The sequence below is a fragment of the Pagrus pagrus genome (assembly GCF_965226575.1).
Source record: "Pagrus pagrus genome assembly, chromosome: 23".
Taxonomy (NCBI): domain Eukaryota; kingdom Metazoa; phylum Chordata; class Actinopteri; order Spariformes; family Sparidae; genus Pagrus; species Pagrus pagrus.
Genome location: NC_140205.1, coordinates 19977648 through 19997969, shown reverse-complemented (window position 1 = coordinate 19997969; position 20322 = coordinate 19977648). Strand labels below are relative to the sequence as shown.

At 39.6% G+C, this 20322-nt stretch overlaps 1 protein-coding gene across 1 annotated transcript in view; it reads left to right on the top strand.

Moving 5' to 3' along the window:
• Positions 1 to 20011, top strand: part of slc41a2b (solute carrier family 41 member 2b) — a 40308-nt gene extending 20297 nt beyond the window's left edge. Inside the window, exons 9-11 of the mRNA XM_084346457.1 lie at positions 5119 to 5250; positions 5700 to 5848; positions 17590 to 20011. Coding sequence (XP_084202583.1) covers positions 5119 to 5250; positions 5700 to 5848; positions 17590 to 17775 — 467 coding nt within the window. The 3' untranslated portion in view covers positions 17776 to 20011. The remainder of the gene's footprint in view (positions 1 to 5118; positions 5251 to 5699; positions 5849 to 17589) is intronic.
• Positions 20012 to 20322: the final 311 nt, after the last annotated feature.

The window sequence follows — 20322 nt, the reverse complement described above, 5'->3', positions numbered from 1 at the left end:
CCTTTATATTATGCAATACAGTTCAAGCTACATCCTCCATAATGAAAATAAGAGTGTAAGATAATGTGTATAAAAATATGAATATGAAAAGAAGGTTACTGGGATTTTCAGCACATAATTGGACCTTTGGCTAAATTGATGCTGTCTAAACCATCCTAAAGAGGGGTTTGATCAACCTGACGTCCCAGATGGTTTGTTACACACGACCATCTGTGAAGTTGTCCCTGAAACTGTTTGGAAGGGGGCAGGCGCTTTTAAAAAATACTTGGCAGATTATTGGACGAACCATCTGTCTATCAGCATCGATCAAAGGCTAACTACAACTAATCAGATCAACAGTAGATCAGCATATTTTCTATTGAGAAAAGCCTTCAGTGCCATTCTTTGCTCTTCTCAATGAAATAAACTTCAGTTCTGATACAACAGATGCTATAGCAGAAGATACACTCACCTCTTGAGGAGCCACCATTGTTGTCTCCAAATGAACAGTCACTTGCTGGTCATCACACCTAAACCAGGCCTGCCTGATAGGACGTCGCAGTTCCTCATAGGACACCAATTGGTTCAGCCACTGTGGTTTGGCCACAACTGCATAGTTTGAAGCCTGGCAGGATAGATTACTGGGATCACATTATCTCACAAATCCATATCCCTTGCAAAGTAAGGATTTTATTGAAAATTTTACATTTAGTCCCAGATAAACCCAAGTTTTTACACATAGGGAGGAAATTATTTCACATATAATACACAACCATACATCAGACCAGCAGTATGTCATCCAGAGTAGTCTTCACCATGCCCCTGTTTGGGAGAAAACAATCTCCTTCCTTGCATAGAATTTAAATGACATAAAATACATCATTAAATGTCTCACAATTTAATTATAAAGTGCTTAAAAATGACAGTAACAGTAACAAGTGGCTAAATGAGACTACAGAAGTTGTCACAGACATTAAACGTCATCATGCCGAACACGGAGATTCATATATTCGCTAGTTCATCTATACAGGAGGATTTCAGTTGCAAACTATTCTAACTCTAACCTTTAGAACTTGTAAATTAATTAATTTACAGAAAACCTGTGTAGTAATTATGTAGTAAGACATTTAGTGGTGGAGACGTTTAAGTCATGCAACCACAATGTATGCGTCTGTTTATAGTCTAACGTTAGTAAGTCTAAGTGATAGTTTTTTTTTTATATAATGGGCCCTATTTCGTGGTCAGGTCCATTTTGCAGCGGTTAATCTGGGCGAAATGTGCAGTCCATGGACCAGACGGGACAGGTCATAAAAAGTATCATCCTTATCAATAACAGGAGGGATCAGAGGGGTGAAATACATCCTTAATGAGGGAAATATTAATGACATTACCTGCAGCACTCCTCCAGCAGCAGCAACAATATGTGTATCTCTACATTAACATGCACATTTGTGGACAAGGAACAGCTGATAAACTTCATTGATTATTCAAAGCTCCCGACTCACTGACAGGATCAGTTAATATTTCATGTTTACTCTGTGTTCTTGTACACATAGAAAGGTCAAACAGACGGTGGTCTAGATTCAAACAGTTAAATAGTTTGACGTAAAGCAGCTGTCCTGATCAATCCTGAGATTCGGTCTGAAAATATTTATTTCAGAAGCTAATAGTTAACTCTGTTTCCTTTTTGGAGAGTTTACAACTACAGCTTTTAGTTTTGCTGCCTAAACCTGCCATGATACTTGTTAATAGACTGTGCCTTTGACTTTAGACCAACTTTTTGTTGGTCTATGGCACTGTCGCTTTCTGGTGCCTCAAGATAGCAATCCGCCATTGCGAGCGCCAGTGAGCCTGACCATATCTCACTTCAAGATCAACACACCCAAGGGCGTACTGGTGGGACGCAAGTACAATGCTATTTACACAACATGGGTGCTGGTCATGAAAATGACAACTGTTTCAGTCTGAAACTATCAATGACACTTGCGCTGTGTTGTACGCTGCTTTGAGCTGAGCATAAGATAGAGCCCAATGAGTTTGATTCCTCCATATAAAATTATTTGATTTATAGACTTGAAGAAAGTCTGAGCTAAGCGCAAACATGGATAAATGTCTCTGCAACCAAACATTAAGTCTATGTTTACATTTATCAATTGTTTGTCAAGTTAAGCAGCTCATGTTCCTTCTGATTTTTTGATTTTGTTACATAAAGAGATGACATTCTCAGCATATTCACAAATAGACAGCAGTTTAAATTTTTGGATATTGAGGAATAGTCCAGAGACCTTTGAAAAGAATTCAATGTTCTGTCTGGCAACAGGAATCTGGTGTTCATCTTTGAGGAACAGGGTTATGTCGTCCGCAAACTGACTCATTTTGAGTTCTGATCCAAATCCAAAAACTAATACAATATGAATGATAGCATGTATTGTTTTTAGACTTGAATGTTTGTAACTAGACAAGCACAGTAAAGGCAGTGTCCCTTAATTAAATTTAGGTAATTTATATAAACAGCATCAGTAAACAAACTTCTGAATGAACAGAGAGCTTTTGTAATGAGGTAATGATAAAATCAGTAAAGTAATGTCTAAATGAACAGTCATTTAACAGAAAGTGAGCAGTATAAGCTCTGTGGAATAAACTGGCACAGAAATTTGGCATTTGGTTTCAACATGCCATTGCCATTTAACAGTCTTTACCAGAAGGCTGTTTGCAAAGGTGTGTGTTTATTCATATGCATATGTGGTTTGGGCTGGCAGTAAGATGCTACATACATTTGTATTTTATTTCTTGCCAGACACCTGGCAGCACTTCTGCTCATAGTTTCTTCATATTTAACCAAAAAAATGCAAACAGAAGTACACATATGTATGCACATTAGTTCTTAACATCAAATCTTTGCTCCTTATAAATAACTTATTTAAACCTTGCACTAGGCTTGCCGGGGTTGACGACGTTCCCAGTATTACACAGTAGTTGGGCTTACACTGATTACATTACTTGCCCACTGCCCCCACCATCGTTTTACTTTAAAAAAAAAAATCCGTATTCCGACGATGGACCCTATGATTACAGACAACCGGAGGCATCTACTCTCTATGTAGCAGCAGGGCCAGAAGCAGAGTCGCAGCACAGCGTAACAGGAGTCACGTTTACCTTTTAGCGTGAAGAGGGTAAGCAGAGCTGACTGACAAGACAATGGCAGAGGATTTGTTGTCAAACCAAAAAGCAAAAGTTCCTATTTTGCAATATGTTGGACTTAAAGTCAGTGACAATAGGGAACCTGACAATGTTAATGAGGGGAAAAATGTATTATCTCAATGAGAAGTTGAAGGTGTGCATCCTGTGGCCAGCAGCTCTTCATCATACAGCTCCTTCATGTTCAATACTTCCACAGACTGAATAAAACTAATCCCTGACATATTTAAAATGTATCCGCTGTCTACAAATGCCGTAAATGACCGTTGTTTTGCTCTGTAGACGCTGGGCTGCGGTCTGGCAGATGAGACCCCTGTTCTACTTTTTCTAACCTATATTGAAAAAGACATGCTAAGAAAAAAGAAAAAAGCTAGAATTTAAAGTTTGAGGTGAATTGTGTGTTATACCTATTTCTTGACCAAATTCATCTTTATTACACAGATTAAACATTTTTTTGAGATCAGTGGCATATTCAGATTATGAGGGCAGGAGTGTGAAGTGATAAGACCGGGACAGAAGAGGCAAAGCGGGTATGAAGGCTCATTGTGAAGTTATGTCTGTTTACCGGCCCAGTGGGAGTGCTTTTAATGCTCCAATAAAATGTCACCAGGCAGACAAAGAGCCACAATAGATTGAATTAAGTGGCCATCACCCTGAGGTGGTGGCAGTGTCTCATTTAATATAGTCACCACAATAACAGGCCCGCTTGGGGGGAGGTATGGGTATGGTTTGCAGAACAGGACCACTTCAGTGACTGAAAGCCAACTACATATAGTAGATCTGTTTACCCACTGCACTGCAGGCACTTCAATGATAATTTTTTTATGATTGTGAATGAGGAACTGTCTTTTTTTTACAAATGTCACTTAGCAAAGCCTCTTTCTTCTTTTATGAGCTGCAGTGTGCCCACCTGTCAGCCAGTTTGCTGTTGATATCCGTATGTATGTGAGCTCTCCTGTAGGGCTTAGTCACCAGACTGTGGCCACAGACTGTGATGAAAGATGCAGGAAGTTAGTTTGTGTGTTACTTGCTAAAGGGAAGGTGTGATAGCATCTAAATGTAAAGTGTTCTTGTATTTTGTCAGTACAGATGGCGTCCCATACTCTCATGGCTGTTCATCTGCTTGATGTTAATTAAAATCTTGCATGAAAAAAATAGAACTGCACACAAAGATGAGAGGAAAGTCTGTCAAAAAAGGAAAAAAACACTCTAATTATTCTTGCAGATTTGAGTTTTTCTTTGTTTTCTATCGGTAATTAACACACATTGTGTGCTTCCTCAAAAATGTGACTACATGTTGTGGTTATGGAGACTACAGAGGGACCATGCGGAGACCACAAAAACTGGGATTGGTCAGCATGGGCTTCTTGCATTTTCTCCAAAAAGTTTCAATGCTGGAGATATTTATGAGACAATATTAAGACAATTTCCATAAAATCTGCAAAACAAAGTGCAAGCTACTGACTGTCCATCCACTACTGTTGCGCGAAGATTGGGAGTTGTTTCAAGGTGGATGAAAACACACTTTTTGAAGCAGGGCAAAAATAAGATAAGGTAGAACTTTATAAATGCCATTCTAAATCCTGTTCTTAAAGTGACTAAAGAGTCTAAAAAGTGTTTTATCAGACTATGACTGATAATTACTTTTGACAAATATACTGGAGTCACCATTACATAGTTTCACCGTCCCAGTCTCAATGGTCACCATGTATTAAAAAACAAAATTTACTGTTCTTTTATTGTTGATATATTTATGTTTCAAAAGAATAATGGCAGATATATTGTCACTTCATTTTTTTTAGCTAACCTGACTAGATCTAACCTTAATCAATCAGCCTCTAAAATGCAGGTTGGTAAACCGATTATAAAAAGCAAACTTTTTATATTAAGACTGAATATTCTGCTCCAGTCATAACCCAAGAACTCTTCTATCTTGTCCAGGAATCGGGGGTAACCTGGTGGCTATCCAGTCAAGCAGGATCTCCACTCACCTGCACTTCCACTGTGCTCCTGGGGAGGTTCCAAACGAGGCCAGGGGCTGCTACTACCCTTGCCGCACATTCTGTGGTACAGGTCAGTACTGTGTTAGCAAGGATACTGAAAATGATGACAACATGACACATTTCACATTGACTGTTACATTAATACAAATGTTTAAAGTAGATTTGGATATGATGGGCAATGGGAATGCTGTCAGGATCATAATCAGGCTATAAATTGTGCAGTAAGTTTGCAGTTTGAAGCTGTGGTTTTCAGCTCTGTTCCTGTTGAGCTGCAGTGCTCCTCTGTCCTACCAGGCAGTTCATTCCCATGTCCCTGCTGTCCCAGGTGTTGAATATAGAACCAACAGGAATCTTAGGCACAGTAGGTGGGCTGATTCAAACAGGAGAATTTGTCCACAAACATTTTTTTTCATATATTTTATGAAGAGTAACTGCATAATCCAAGGGCTAAGAAGTTATGCCTCCCCATTTCATTTACTTTTAACCTTTCCTCCCTCCATTCTTTTTGCATTTTCTTAGGAGCCAACCATCGCTCTGCTCAGGTGCTTATCCTATTGGTGATCCCTGGTCACTTGATCTTCCTCTATACTATCCACCTGATGAAGAGCGGACACACCACCCTGACCCCCATCTTTATGTCCGTCTACCTGGCTGCTGCTATGCTGCAGGTGAGCACCTGATCTCTTCAGTGCCAGATGCTCATCATTGTACATATAAGTATTCAAGGGCCCAAACTCAGGGACCGCTTTTGAATACCCAGTCTTAGTATAGCGGACAATAATGCTACTTTAAAGATAATTTCCTTTTCTTGATGACTTTTTCCCAAGGACAGAAAGCAAAAATCAGACCTGTACATTTTTTTTTTTTTTAAAAGCTGCACTAATACATATTTTCATATTAACAAGCAGCAATGGTATTGATTTCCCAGTACATTAAATGCTAATGTTAACAACAGCTTGTGTCAGATGCACTCTGTGGACTAGATGTATAGACCAGATGCTTTCTGCTGAGATGCTGGAGCACTGAAGTTGTACTGTTGATGTACATTAGACAGACAGAGTTTTTGTTTTGTTTCAGCTCGCTATTTTCTCTCTCTTCCTCCATTATGTAAACAGTGGCATTAAATTATGTTTTCTGTCATGCGTCCACTGCCTAAATGCAGTGTGTGGCAGTAATAATCATGGGTGCAGACCACAGTGCACTTTATATAGATTTATGGATTAGGCAAAGTTTGATAAATGTTATTGTTCGTCATAATTCAATCACTCAAGGAATTGTTTCAGCCCTTAAAATAACTTCTGTGCCAGCCTGAGCTCCAGCATGCTCCATATCCAAAAGTCTGAACATAACATTGTCTGAACATTGAACGATGGTGTTGTTTTGGATTAGAATTGTGTTTCTGTGTATGTTTACGCTGTGTTTCTCACCTGAAACTGTGACTATGCCCTTAAAGTTTGCACTCCGATCCCAATTGGGAATGATGTTAGAAATGATAATTTGGCCGATTTTCTTGTTTTTCATTGCTCCTTTTATGTTACGGAAACAAAGAAATCTTCATTTAGGACAATTTTACAGTTAAATTTGATCATAAAATTTGTGAAACTTCCTTTTCTTTCCCCTTTCTTTTAAGACACAACAGATTAACATCAGCCACTGCCATCGGTTAAGGTTATCTTATTTGCCGATAGTTAGGTTCCAAAGGTATACCATTTCCAAGGTATACCATAGTATGGAAACTGACGATTGTCATACTGTCTACATGTGCTTATCCATCGTGTTGAATTCTAAAGTATTCGTGTTGAGGAAAAATGTTATTTCAAGTTTATATCAACTTTATGTCCGTCAGGACATAATATTTTGTGAAATTATAATAATTTGGGTTTGCTTAAGTATAAAACACTTTTGTTGTCCTTCTGTTAAGGGTCATTGTGACTGATAATCAGAATTACAATTGGTTAATACCTACACTGTGATACAGTAAAGACATGATATTTTAATAGGTGGTTAATGTACTGTGAATATCTCATACTGTTGCAACCACTAGTGCCATAACGGTCAACAGGGTAAATATCAACAGGGTAAATATCGGGCGATACCAATGTTTAGCTGTCAAATCTTTACATCTCTAATTTTTTAGAACAGAAAAAGGATGTGTGATTTTACTTCTTGACACTTAGTAAAGCAGGGGAAGCAGGTCTGTATATCGTGTGAATTCCTGTGCTATTGTTTCAGGCAATGCCTGAAGGAATCTGACTTCTGTACGTATTTGTCTTGACAGCAGTTAGGGTAATTATATGCAGGAATGACTTGAATTATGAATGACTCAGAATCATCAGGTGACCCATGATGATGTTTTAACTTCTGGAATTCTAAGAATTCAGTTGGTGTGTTTTTGTGTATGCATCGGACTCTTGTTTTGCTGGAAGGCTTTTAAAGGCACCCTTAAATCTTTAATGCAGACATGGAACATTAGGATGTAATCCTGGCCACTGAGGATTTGGAGACTTTCCAAATCAATTAAGTCTGTAGCCAGTAGAGCTGCTTTAAGGGTGCTTTAGTCCCAGATAGAACATCAAATGGCAGAGATAGGCCCATGGGGTTGTGAGGGTAGAAAGAGTTGGGATCCAGTCTCTTCTATATCTTAACATTTACAGCCATGTCGTAGAGAATACTAATCAATTTATTGATTGAATTCAAGAACCTTAAACAGCACTTTGTTTTGTTTTTGTTTTTATTTACTTTCAAATGTTCGACAGGGTTTACAAGATGGAACAGGTTAAAAGGCAGACGAGTCACTGCATGTCAGAATAATTCATGAACTTCATCCTCTGTGTTGATCTGTTTCTGGAACATCTTGAGGAAATTAACTGAATTCCATTTTTAGAGATGGTTTTCTGCATGGTGTCATAGCAGCAAGATTATTATGGAAAGATTGGTTATTGAAGCATGTCGCAGAAATTCCTCATTAAATTTCATCTACATTTTGCATAAGTGTTTTTGCGCAGACACAGACAGAATAGCAGACACTAATTATTGGGCTGAATACTAGACATATGAAAGTTAAAAACTAAGTTTTTCTAATGAGGCATTCAGTTGAGGCTTATTCCTAATACTGTAAAATGGATAAATGCCAGTTTCTGTATTGATATAAGAAAAATCCTTGTGCTTTTGACATTTTTTCAAACATAAAGTTTATTTTATCTTTAGTGTATATAGATAGACAGGCAGACAGGCAGACAGACAGACAGTCTTGAGATAGTTCAGGCTATAGACTGTTTACACGGTAGCCATATTGACATAAAATAGAAGGTAAATACAGGTTAAATTAATGACAATTAATGAAGATTCCTTTCCATTTAGTGAAGCAGAGACTTTTGACCTGAATGGAATCTTAAATAGTATCTCAAGTAACATCTGTATGTATCCTACTGTTTGATGTCAAAATGGCTGCTATTAAAAAGGTCTATTCAAGACAAGTCAGCACCAAACAGCAAACAAAAATGGGAACTAGTTTGTGAACATAGTGAAACATTTAGCAGCTAAACAGACAGATATTTCCACCAGGATCTGATGGCAACCCAAAACAGAGCTAAATAGAGTGAAAATTGGACTTAAATTCATCAGGTTGTTAGAAACACCCCTTTGTTCTGGGTGTTGCTCTGTAACTGCTGGATATTTAACTTTGCCATATTAACTTTTATCAATTTCTCCACTGTCCCTCTGCACGCCCACTGTGTTTGGAACACACATTTTTTTTTCAAAAGTAAGGCTAAATGCAAATGTTTCCCTCTCAGTTGTCAAACGTGAGCAAGTGGAGTTCATAAACCGGTATCTGCCTTAGTCTATGCAAATCCAAATTTCAACAGTTTGCATTACTCTTTTGTTGATAGATCAGTTTTATGTGTTCTGGTGAGATGAATAGCTGCAGGCTGTTATTGCAGTCTGGAGAAATCTTAAGCCTCTTTAAATAGGTGAAAAGGACCACTGACTAGGATTCAGAGTTGTCCTAGACAATCACCAGGAAGGCGAATGTAGGAAACTGCACAGCTACAGTACTGCACTCAGTAGTTAAGGAGTGGGCCTGAGAGCAAGGCTCTTACTGATGTCTTTATCTGTCTCAAAACAAACATGTGGGTGTTTGAGGATTATGAGCAGAGTATACTTATGCAGTGGCTGCACCTTCAGTGAGCCTCTCTCCACCTATACTTCAAACCTGGCACTAATGATGGTAATACAAATTCTGCCACTCTCATCATCTCACCAAACATTACACTCAAATGAATGCATAAGCTCGACATTTCGAGTGTGTAAAATGAGTCTATGGAATGGTCTTCCTCTATAGTAATTCATAATCCCTGATCTCGTACGGAACATTTATTTAAATGTTTTCTGTATTCGTGTTTGGAATAGACTTGTTTCAACTGTGGGTAAGAGAGAAATTAAAGAAGCCTAGTTTAGACATTTGAAGGAAGTAGACAACAGCATTGGTTATGGATGTCAGTAGCCTGAGGCAGTGCCCTCAAAGGACCCTGATGTGGTGTATCAGTGCATATCTGGTAACTGAAATCACTTTATCCATGCAGAAATATTTTACTTAATGTCCTGCAGTAATCCTGTGTAAAGAAATGCCATAAATGTTTAATTCTCACATGACCTACATTTCAATATCCCATTGCCAGAAATTCTTAAAATGGACTCCATTTGAGATTTAAAATATACAGACCTTACAATATAGCTTTATATTTTCTCTCCATGCCCAGCTTGGGGCTGGAAACAGCTTGGCAAAGTTGTCGGTAACATGGTTGAATTTGATAATGTCATTCAGTTAAAGTAAAAAGTACTGTAACAGTCTGTTTCCCTAATAGCAGAGATAAGCCGAAATTTCACATGCTGTGGTTTGATAATGTTCTATTTAAAGTGAAAGCCATAGTAAATTAGGGGAGAAATTGAAACATTTCTGCAGAATAGCTCGACTCGTTGTGATATCTCTGCGAGCCTTATGGTACAGCCACTTAGTGGAGAAGAAGAAGAATGTAGTTAAATTGACTGGAGTTCTGCATATTCTGCCATACAGTGGTTGATAGTTTTTCATAAATCCATTGAGAATAAATAACCAAGGACATACCAAAACAAGAGAAACGTGAAAACAAACAATACTCAAGACAGTATGATTTAACAATGCTGTGTGAGCCCACAGTATATTCAGATAAAGAATTAGGCAGTGCAAAATAAGTGAAGGCAACATATTGCAATAAGCCACAGAGGTGTCAAGAAAACTCAGGTAGTTTGAGAATTGTAGTTTGACAGCTTGGGAGTCAAGAAACTAACTCTGAAAAAGTTTACCAGTGATGAATATGCATAACCACGGTAATGTAACATTCATGAGAATCATGATAATGGGACATTTAATAATAATGAAGCCAAAGGTCATGGAGTGGGTACATGGTCAAATAGGAACCAATTACAGTTGTGTTAGAGGCTCTAACACAAAGGGTGAACATACCTTGCTCTGAAGCCCAAACCTCATTATTTCAGTCGAAGCTGGGTATCAGATCAGTTGCTTGATCTCTTATCTGTCAGCTCATCTTTTGTTTCTCAATCCTCTCAGCTATGCTCAAGAGTAAGGCACACCACAATATATAGACACTTATTGCCTATTATAAAGATCTGAACTGAACCAACGTTTTCTGGACAGTACATATCCAATTTTATAGCACTTCTGCTGCCATGCGGTCAAGTACTCACGTAGTGGAATATAAACATTACCTGAATTCATATATTCAGCCTAGGTCAAGTTTACAGTGTGGCTATATTGGACCACTTGCAGCTGTGAATTCAGTGCAGGGTCTTGCTGAAAATCATTTTCAATGGATATACTGTACTCATACATTTTTCTTCACCTGGACACTTGTGAGACTTGACAGTCTGTTTTTGCTTTCATGCTTCATTTCAATACAAATCTTCAAACACTTCAGAACAATAAAAGCGTCAGCCAGCCAGGACTTGTATAGCCCCACAGCTTAAATATTTAATTACAAAGCCGATGTATTTCAAAGAGTTGATGTGAAAAACATGAAAGTATTTTGTATCTGCAAACTTCATCCACTGAGAATGACACAAACGTATGAAGACTCCCCAAACTCAGTCCACTGATTAGGACCACAAGATAAAGTCTGCACAAGGCAGTAAACCGTATTTAATGTAAACACAACAAAGTAGCTGTTAGATATACAGACTGTAGCCATTAATGGATGCAAATGATAACACATGGCAATAATACATATGTAGGCTGTGGCATTTAACCATATTCAGTTGGTATTGAGGAGCCTAATGTGTGCCAAGAAAATAATCCTTGCACCAGTACCGACCAGGCCATTGACACAAGGCAGAATGGATGCTTTTCAGATCTTCTACTGTCCACTTTTGGTGAGCCTGTACCCCCTTTAGCCTATGTATCCTGATCTCCGCTGACAGGGACCAGCTGTGGTCTTCTGTTGCTGTAGTCCATACACTTCAAGATTCCATGTGTTGCGTGTACAGAGATCCTCTTCTGTGAAGCACTTTTATAATGTGTTATTCTCCCCTGACCTCTCATTAACAAGGTGTTAATTTTTCGTGAGGTTTTTTTTTTTTTTGCAGTGAGTCACTGCCACATGATTGGCTGATTAGATATTTGCATTTAATAAGAAGGTGTGCTTAATAAGTGGCCACTGAGTGTAGATGTGTTATAGAAGTCTGGGCTGTACAGACTGCTACAATAGTAGGTAGCTGAGAGTTGCGGTGGCGGGATTGTGCCCTGCTAACCTGACGCAGAAGATGGTTTGTTACACAGACCCATCTGAGAAGGCGTTACTAGAAGCTGTTTAGAAAAGGGCAGCTATAGAGGACTTTCATAGAAGACCCAGTGTCAGCACAAGGTTAGATAGCTGGTCTCGTATCAAGCTTGGGAGATGCCTTCAGATATCATTAGCGAATTTAGGCTCAGGGCTTTGAGTGTGTATGGGGTCCTGCATTTGGAAAATTACAGGCATGAAAAGACATACCGTAGGTTGTTTTACTTTTACTTTTATGTTGTTTTTTTCCTCCACTGAGATGTCTCATCTCTGTAAGATCTAATCCCTCATTTTGCATGTAAAAAAAGTGTGAAGTGAGAATTGCCAAGATTAATGGTTTGATTTAGTAGTGGCAATAGATTGTCCAAGAGATGAAACACTTGTAAAGCTCAACAGAGTTAGAGTTAAAAGTTTGATTGAGTAGAAGCTAACAGCAGAAGAGAGCTGTTGATGTCTAACTAAAGGGCTAGAGCAAGAATCCAGAATTACAAAATATCTCTGTCCTTTTGGCTGCCTCAAACTGCTCTCTCTTTAAGGGCTGGAGAGGGTGCCCACTCCAGCTGTATGAAGATGTTGACCTAAACAGGATGTGGCAGAGTGATGTTGAAGTAATTCTGGACCTTATTGCATTCCCAACTAATTTTGTCAGGCAATTATATGGCAATGAAACATGACCAGAAACTAGCACCCAAATGGCTGAGAGAGGGCCTAGAAATGTACCAGTGTCTAGGGACGATGGATATGTACTGTATCATTTTAGGTGGCTGTACTTTGAGACAGACTTGACTGGAGAGACACAAGGGGATTTACTAATGGGCTGATTTATTCACCAGGACAGTACTGATTCCTGAATGTGACACCTGGATTGTGTCAAGTGCTTACCTCTTTAAATCGCTGGTAAAGTAGACGTGTTGGACGTATGGTCTAGGACTGGGCAATAAAACAATGGCAATAAGTGTCGGCAATAGACACGTCATCGATAAAAATATGAAAATTGTTTGATAAAATGTTCGATAGTTTCACGTGCATGCATGAAAGTGCATAGCAAATATGCCCTGGCTTAAAAACGGCCTTCATATCCCTTGACAATGGAGTGTGCTACAAATGACACACTAACAGCCAATCATTTAACAGGTGTGCACTTGTTAAATGATTGGCCTGTGTGCACCTCCTCCGGAGCTCTGGGCTCTGCTCTCCACTGCTGCTCCACCAGGCCTGTTTGCCTACATCAAAGAACTAGTGCTGATGAATGCCTGTTGCGTCACCTCATTACACTTAATTTCCCTTTCACCAAAAAGCTGCACTTGAACACACCGCAAAGACCACAGCCAACAGCCAACTATCTTGTACATTTTGCGCCTGCGTGAGAAGAAGTAACTCACAATACCACTGGTTGGCTGTATTCTTCATTCATAATGTGAAACTGGAAGACTCAGGACTGCAGGTATACAAACCATTGTTATGAAAAAGCAGCATTTGGCATATGATTTTCACACCACCCTTTCTATAGCCACTTCTAATCAAGAACAGGTCTGATAAAAAGTCGCAAATGGTACTGGCAAAAAGGCGAAAAAAAGCAAACTAACTTAACTACAGCAACAAGCTAATTTGTTGTTTGTCTTCTTGTGCACTGAGTCAGAATCAGGGTGATTACTGTCATTGATGGGCTCTGCTGCCCATTTAACATGCCTAGTTGACCAAAAAGCCAGCAATAATTCAAGTGCCAACCTGTGGAACACACTGCAAATACTAGGGCAACAGATGCTCACTGACAGGCCCAACACTGGCCAACGGTCAATGGTCAACCTGATGTGTCAGGCCCACTCCCTTCTTTCTTAGTAGAAAGTATCTAAGTGAAACACTTTAAACTGAGAGAATACAAAGAAAGAGCCATAAAAACATACTGTCAGTGTGTGTGTACTGTATATTAAAGTCCTTCTTGAGCAAAGTCTTATTCAAGGCATGCACTCAAGTTATTGTACAATGTAGAATCAGCGATGTGAAACAACTTGTAATGGTCTACAAATCAAGCATTTTAGTGAGCAGTTATTTTTGAAGAGTGCAGCAGAATCCAATTATGTTTGCCCAGATGACAAATACGTGCAATGTTCAAGAGTAGCTAATAGAGTGGCATTAGGTGATACAGTCTGTGTTCTTTCAGTAAAGATTAACAGGTTTCTTTGAGTACAGGACTGAGGTTTGTGTATGGCTGCAAACCTAAGTAATGCACAGAGGCAAAGGGGGCTCGGTAGGGTGACACGGAAGCATACAAGACCGCCACAGCAAGACTAAAAGCGAGCTTTAGGGAGGAAAATAGGAGACATCAGCAGAGAGGAGAGGAACCTCAACACCAACAGCACTAAAGATATATGGCAGGCGATTCAAAAGGTCACAGGCTACAAAAGCAGTAGCGCCCCATCATCTGTGAAGCCACGTTACCAGATGAGCTGAACACATTTTATGCTCGCCGTCAGTAACCACAGCGGATGTGAGAAAAATCCTGCAGAGAACAAATATAAATAATCCTCCTGCCGGTCCAGATAATATACCTGGCCATGTGCTAATAACAGGTGCCAATCAGCTAGCGCATGTTATTACAGACATTTTTAACATCTCACTCTCACAGGAGACTGTTCCCTCCTGCCTCAAGACAGCCATCATCATTCCTACACCTAAAAAGTCTGCTGTGTCTAGTCTTAATAAATCCCACCCTGTGGCTCTCACCCTGTTTTGAGAAACTGGTTCTCCAGCACATCAAAATTACCATCCCTGCCAGCATGGACCAGTATGCTTTCAGAACCAACAGATCCTCAGAGGGTGCCATATCTACTGCCCTCCGCTCAGTCTTCACGCACCTGGAGAATAAGAACAGCTACATGAGAGTCATGTTTGTTGACTTCAGCTCAGCATTCAACACAATCTCACCCATAAAGCTGATTGGAAAACTAAACAGTCTTGGCTTGACTACAGTACTCTGCAATTGGGTATTAGACCTCCTCACAAGCAGAGAGTCCAGATTGGCAGTCATACCTCCTCTATGTTAGTGCTCAACACTGGAGACCCCCAGGGCTGTGTGCTTAGCCTCCTTCTTTTCACACTGTACACCCATGACTACACTCTCAGACATCGAGAGAACTCTATTGTTAAGTATGCAGACGACACCACCATCATTGGCCACATTATATAAAACGATGAGAGCTCATATCAGGAGGAAATCAACAATCTTAAATAGAAATAGAAAATGCAACTCTGGAAATTGATGTGATAATTGTTTCATAAAACCATCTGGAAAGGAGCCTCTAGAAACAGTTGTCACTCCTAAACCATGCTCGTAGCTGCCGGTAGCTGCCTTATAGGACGATGATTGGTTCATCTCCTGTGTGTTCAGCCACAAGTGCATAGCTTGAAGGCTGGAAAGATGGATTTGCAAGATCATGTGATCTTGTGATATCCAAAATCCAGCTGCCTTGCAAGGTAAAGTTAAAGTCAAGTCTCAAGGCTTTTAGAACAAGCTTAAAAGTGAAATTTCACATCCTTGGGCTCACGTAAAATTTGCAAGTCGTTGCAGGTACCTAAAGAAGCACGGCACCACTATATAGCTTATTTTTTGCTTTTTTTTGGTCTGAAACTCCTGCTTACAAGTTATGTCCAATAAGTTATGTAATTTACATGATTTACAGGAAGTACAATCTAAGACTTTAATATTGACTAAAAAACTTAACTCAAAATTCCCAGCCTATTCCCAGGGTGCAAGCCTTCAAATGTCTCAAAAATATGTCCAAATCCCTCCTGGTTAACATTTGTTGTTATTGAAACTTCCCCACAAATGGACTGGAACAAATAGTCTTATCCATTTGAGAGCTTCAATTGTACCTATGATCAAGTCTTATAAAAGTACACCTCCTCATGAACAGGCAGCACTCTTCAAGTTGAAAGAGCATTTTAGGACAAATTTGTGCCATGAAGAGGTTTGTGAATCTGAATTGGAACACGTTGTGGAAAAAAGCAAGATTCACAACTATAATAAAATAATGTTTTTGCCCATTGCCTGCCTGCCTTTTGACGTCACTGCATGATAATACATTTCCAACACATTGCATTGTTGTCCGCATTTGAGCATGAAACTGAGTTTGTAGTGATTTTGATTTGGCCTCTGTCCAACACGGTTTACTATCGAGCTGGAGAAATTGCAATGAACCTATTCTTCTGCGATCAACCACAACACACTGAACAACAATCAGACACTCATTTTCAGCTGTATATTTCTGTCTGCAACCTGTGTAAGTGCTTTGTAATTGGAGAAATTGACACAAAGGCAGATGCAGGCAAACGTGGCCATCTCAGGAGATCAAACAGCTTTATCTTGTAGACACTTCCTCTCTCTTGCCACTCAGACATGATTAAAGAACCAAATACTGAGGCGGAGATAGAGACTAGATGATGGATCGACACTCTGTTATATTTGTCTCTTTCATTTTTCACTTCTTTGGCCAAAACGCAGAAAATTGATGCATCTTAATCCTTGAGAAACTTAACAAGTCTCTCTCTCCTCCCCCCTTTCTTTGTTTTTCTGAGGAAAAAAAACTAAGATGCTCAATGGGAAGCCGTATGCTGTAAATGATGGATTGCAGTTGACACTTTTGAGGCATGTGATTGTATGAAAGCAACAATTGCAACAACTGAGAGGATGTCCAACTGTGCCACCCTGTCATCATGAATAAAAGACAAAGCCATGACACCCTCGCTTGTGGATAGTCGGGTTTGATAGCTTGTTGTCTGCCTGTGAGACGCTTTCATCGTGGCATGACTGAACATTATTGGATAGGAAAGCAGGACGTTGTTTAGCAGGATTGCACATTCCATCGCAACACTCCCCCACATTTAAAAACAAGCGGAGCTGTCAGCAGGTTATCAGAACTCATACATTAGTGTATGTCTACACAGAAAATGATATATGATCATAATCAGTTCTCCATGCTATCTCTTGATACCATCATTGCTGCTTGTATTCTTACCATGTCATATATTTTTCAATGACTGCAATGCTTTTTTGTTTTTATAATGTTTGTACTGCCAACCATGGACAGCTCATTTCCCCTTAAATTATAGACTTGTCCTTATCTTTTAATAGACTTCTCTTTTTCTATGTGAACTGTTCCCTTCATGCGTGGACACATGGATTATGAAGTTTCTCTTAACTTGTCTCTCAGTCTGCTGCTCTGTCTATTACTCCTTCTCATCTCTGTTCCCACTACAGTTAAAGTGTTTATGGCATTCTGCATTGCATTTTGAATCACTTACTTCCTCCCAGCTTGGACAACACAACCTTTGTGAAACTGTCCTTAGGCACAGTGGTGCTTTAAGCTCAATGCTATCATGCACATGTTTAGCGGGTATAGTGTTTATCATGTTCACCATCTTATTTTAGCGTGTTAGCATACTAACATTTGCTAATTGAACCAATCCAGAGTGCTTTTCTGAGAGACGTAAGCCTACTTCTGAAGGCTACCATGTAGGCTTCCAGCAGCGTCCTGTTAATAGGAAGGTGGTAGTCTAATATTTTCTTTCTCCTCCAGGTGTTGCTGTTGTTGTGTATAGCAGACTGGATGGTGCACTCCATGTGGCGCAGTGGTAAAGACCCGGACAGTTTTTCCATTCCATACCTGACAGCCCTGGGTGACCTGTTGGGCACCGCCCTGCTGGCGCTCAGCTTCCACTTTCTATGGGTCATAGGAGACCAGGACAGCGATGTGGGCGACTGAGGCTGCCTTTGACAAAAAGAAGTCGGCAGTGATGGGAACCCTGCTTTTTGCCATCTGACTTCTCACGCCCTTAAGCCTTGTGGGAATGTGGATGCTGTCTGTCGCTGTCCTCTGCTTCACTTCACTTCACTTAAACCACATGATGGTTTGAAAAATGATTTTCTGCTCCTTGTTTTTTTTTTTTTTTTCTACTGACTAAAGACATTATATTCCATAAATTTAGACTGTTCTTGGTACAGATCTTGATCTGCATAGTTTGCACCAAAGCACTTGCATATCAAATTGCTTGTTATGAAGAGCATTAAAACACCAGCCACCACACGCTGAGGAAGCCTTGCTGCTGCTGGCAAGGTGGTCTACTCTATAGCCAGGCATCAGTCAGAGGACTTCTACTTACAAAAGTCTCTTTGGCTGGTAAATATTTTGGGGATTTACCGTCAACTTGTCACACAATTTGCTACCTGCCTTGTGTATTACTGCTTTGCTTCATTAAGTCAGTGGAGGGGCATGGAAACTGCTGGGGTTGAGTCAAGAACGTTAGTCCACAGTCAAATTGTGAACACACAGTTTGAACTGCGGTGACAGCAGGTCTACAGTACAAGCACTAGACCACTAGTTAAAAGGAATTAACATGAATTTGTATTGATGGTACAAGACCATGACCATTGACTTTTTATTTTCGTTGTGTCTACCTTTTTTTGTTTTCCTGTTTTTGGTGTGTCCTGGTGTCTGGTATTGATGGTACAAGACCTTGACCATTCACTTTTTGTTTTCTTCGTGTGGCTATTTTTTTGTTTTTGTTTTCCTGTTTTTGGTGTGTCCTGGTGTCCAAACTCAGTATGTGATCATCCGTATAGTCCAGTTATCATTTTCCGATTTCTGCATTTTGAGTTATTTCAGTGTTCTCTGCAAGGACGAGGTCAGAACAGTCTTTCTGGCTGCAATTAAGTAAGCATGTATGGGTGTCATTCAGACACATGCATATATGTATGTGAACATTTTTTTTTTTTTTCCCATTTCCTTTTTCTAACCTGCTCTCATGAAGCTTACGTTAGCCTAATTAGCTGACAAGTGACAGCACAACAACAGTTATCAGCTGTCAGTCAGCAAAATGTGCAGACGCGGGATAGAAAAATACCATGAATTTCTTCAGTAAATCTGTCACCATTATAATTTTAAACTACATATGGATGTGTGAGAACAGAACGCTTGTCACGTGTAGCAACAGGAGCTAAGTTTGGCTAATGGTCATTTTTGGCTTTGGATCAACCAATTAGCAGAGATGTTAACTTCATGTATGTCTTTTTCAGCCATTCATGTTCTCAGCCTTAGCTTCCTGTTACATTCTGTAAATGTTAACAGCACTTCTCTGACACTCATGTAAAACAAACCATGAAAGCCTTTGTGTATTATGTCAACCTGCATTCATTTCCTCTGATTGTTTGTGTTGTCTTTTGTCCTTGATAGGGGTCCACTTGTGGTGGTTACACAGTGGATGTTTGCAAGCTAATCACATGCTGTTTGCAGTGCATGTATGCATAGTATAAACATGCATGCACACAATTAATCAGCAGTTGTCATTTCAGCAGGATCTGAGCTCCTAGTCACATTAGACCAATATCATAATTAGTGAAAACCTGATTAGATGCCAGTCTTCTGCTTGATTTGATTCACTTTTTCAGAATATGCCATGTGTTTAAAAGGTCAGAGAATAATGATCCAGATGAAGCACCCTGATTATTTAATGAATCCCTCTGACCACAGGAAAATTAACATCAGGAAAATCATCTTACTTATAAATAAACTCAGAAACCAAACAAGCTTCTTAATCGGATCATTCAGCATCATATTGTGTGCATGTGAACGTAGCCTGTGGCTCTCTTCAACTCCAATATGTGCCTCCTGAGAGTCACTGGTTAACAAGGTATTATTCTCTGTCATGCCATGAATGCAGTTTTCTTTCTACAGCATTTTAATACTGTGTAATGATTTCTTTTTGTACTCACTTTCAGTTCTACGATGACAATTGAAAGAAGGAGTTTTATTCCAAAATGAGATATCCGCCATTTAATCAAGGGCAAGGGACTATTTACAGATATCAAAGTTGTCAGATGTAGAGGGTGCCATAAATGTGGTTCAGAGTGGATATATTTCCTTTTGGTATGAAACCCTGTATTTGCTTTTGTGGCTCACATGGGCTGAAAATGTCTAAATAAATGTCATTCAATTGAAAAGCTTCTCATTTCTGCCTATTTTTGTTGAAGGGTTTAGCTGAAAAGTAGCCATCCACTTATCCGCATGGGCATACAGCAGTAGTCATTACTGCATTGAAAGAGACAGCCATCACACGAGCTCTGAATGCAGCAAATGAAAGCTGAAATATCCCCTCTCTTTGCCTGATATAAGCCCAAGATATCATCTGCGTTCTATGATGGTCGCCATGACAACAGAACCAGGAAATGCTCATCCTCTTGACCTCTGTTTGGGAACACATGCATTTCTGCACAGATGTCACACATACGCCCACCTACAATACTGTATATGTGG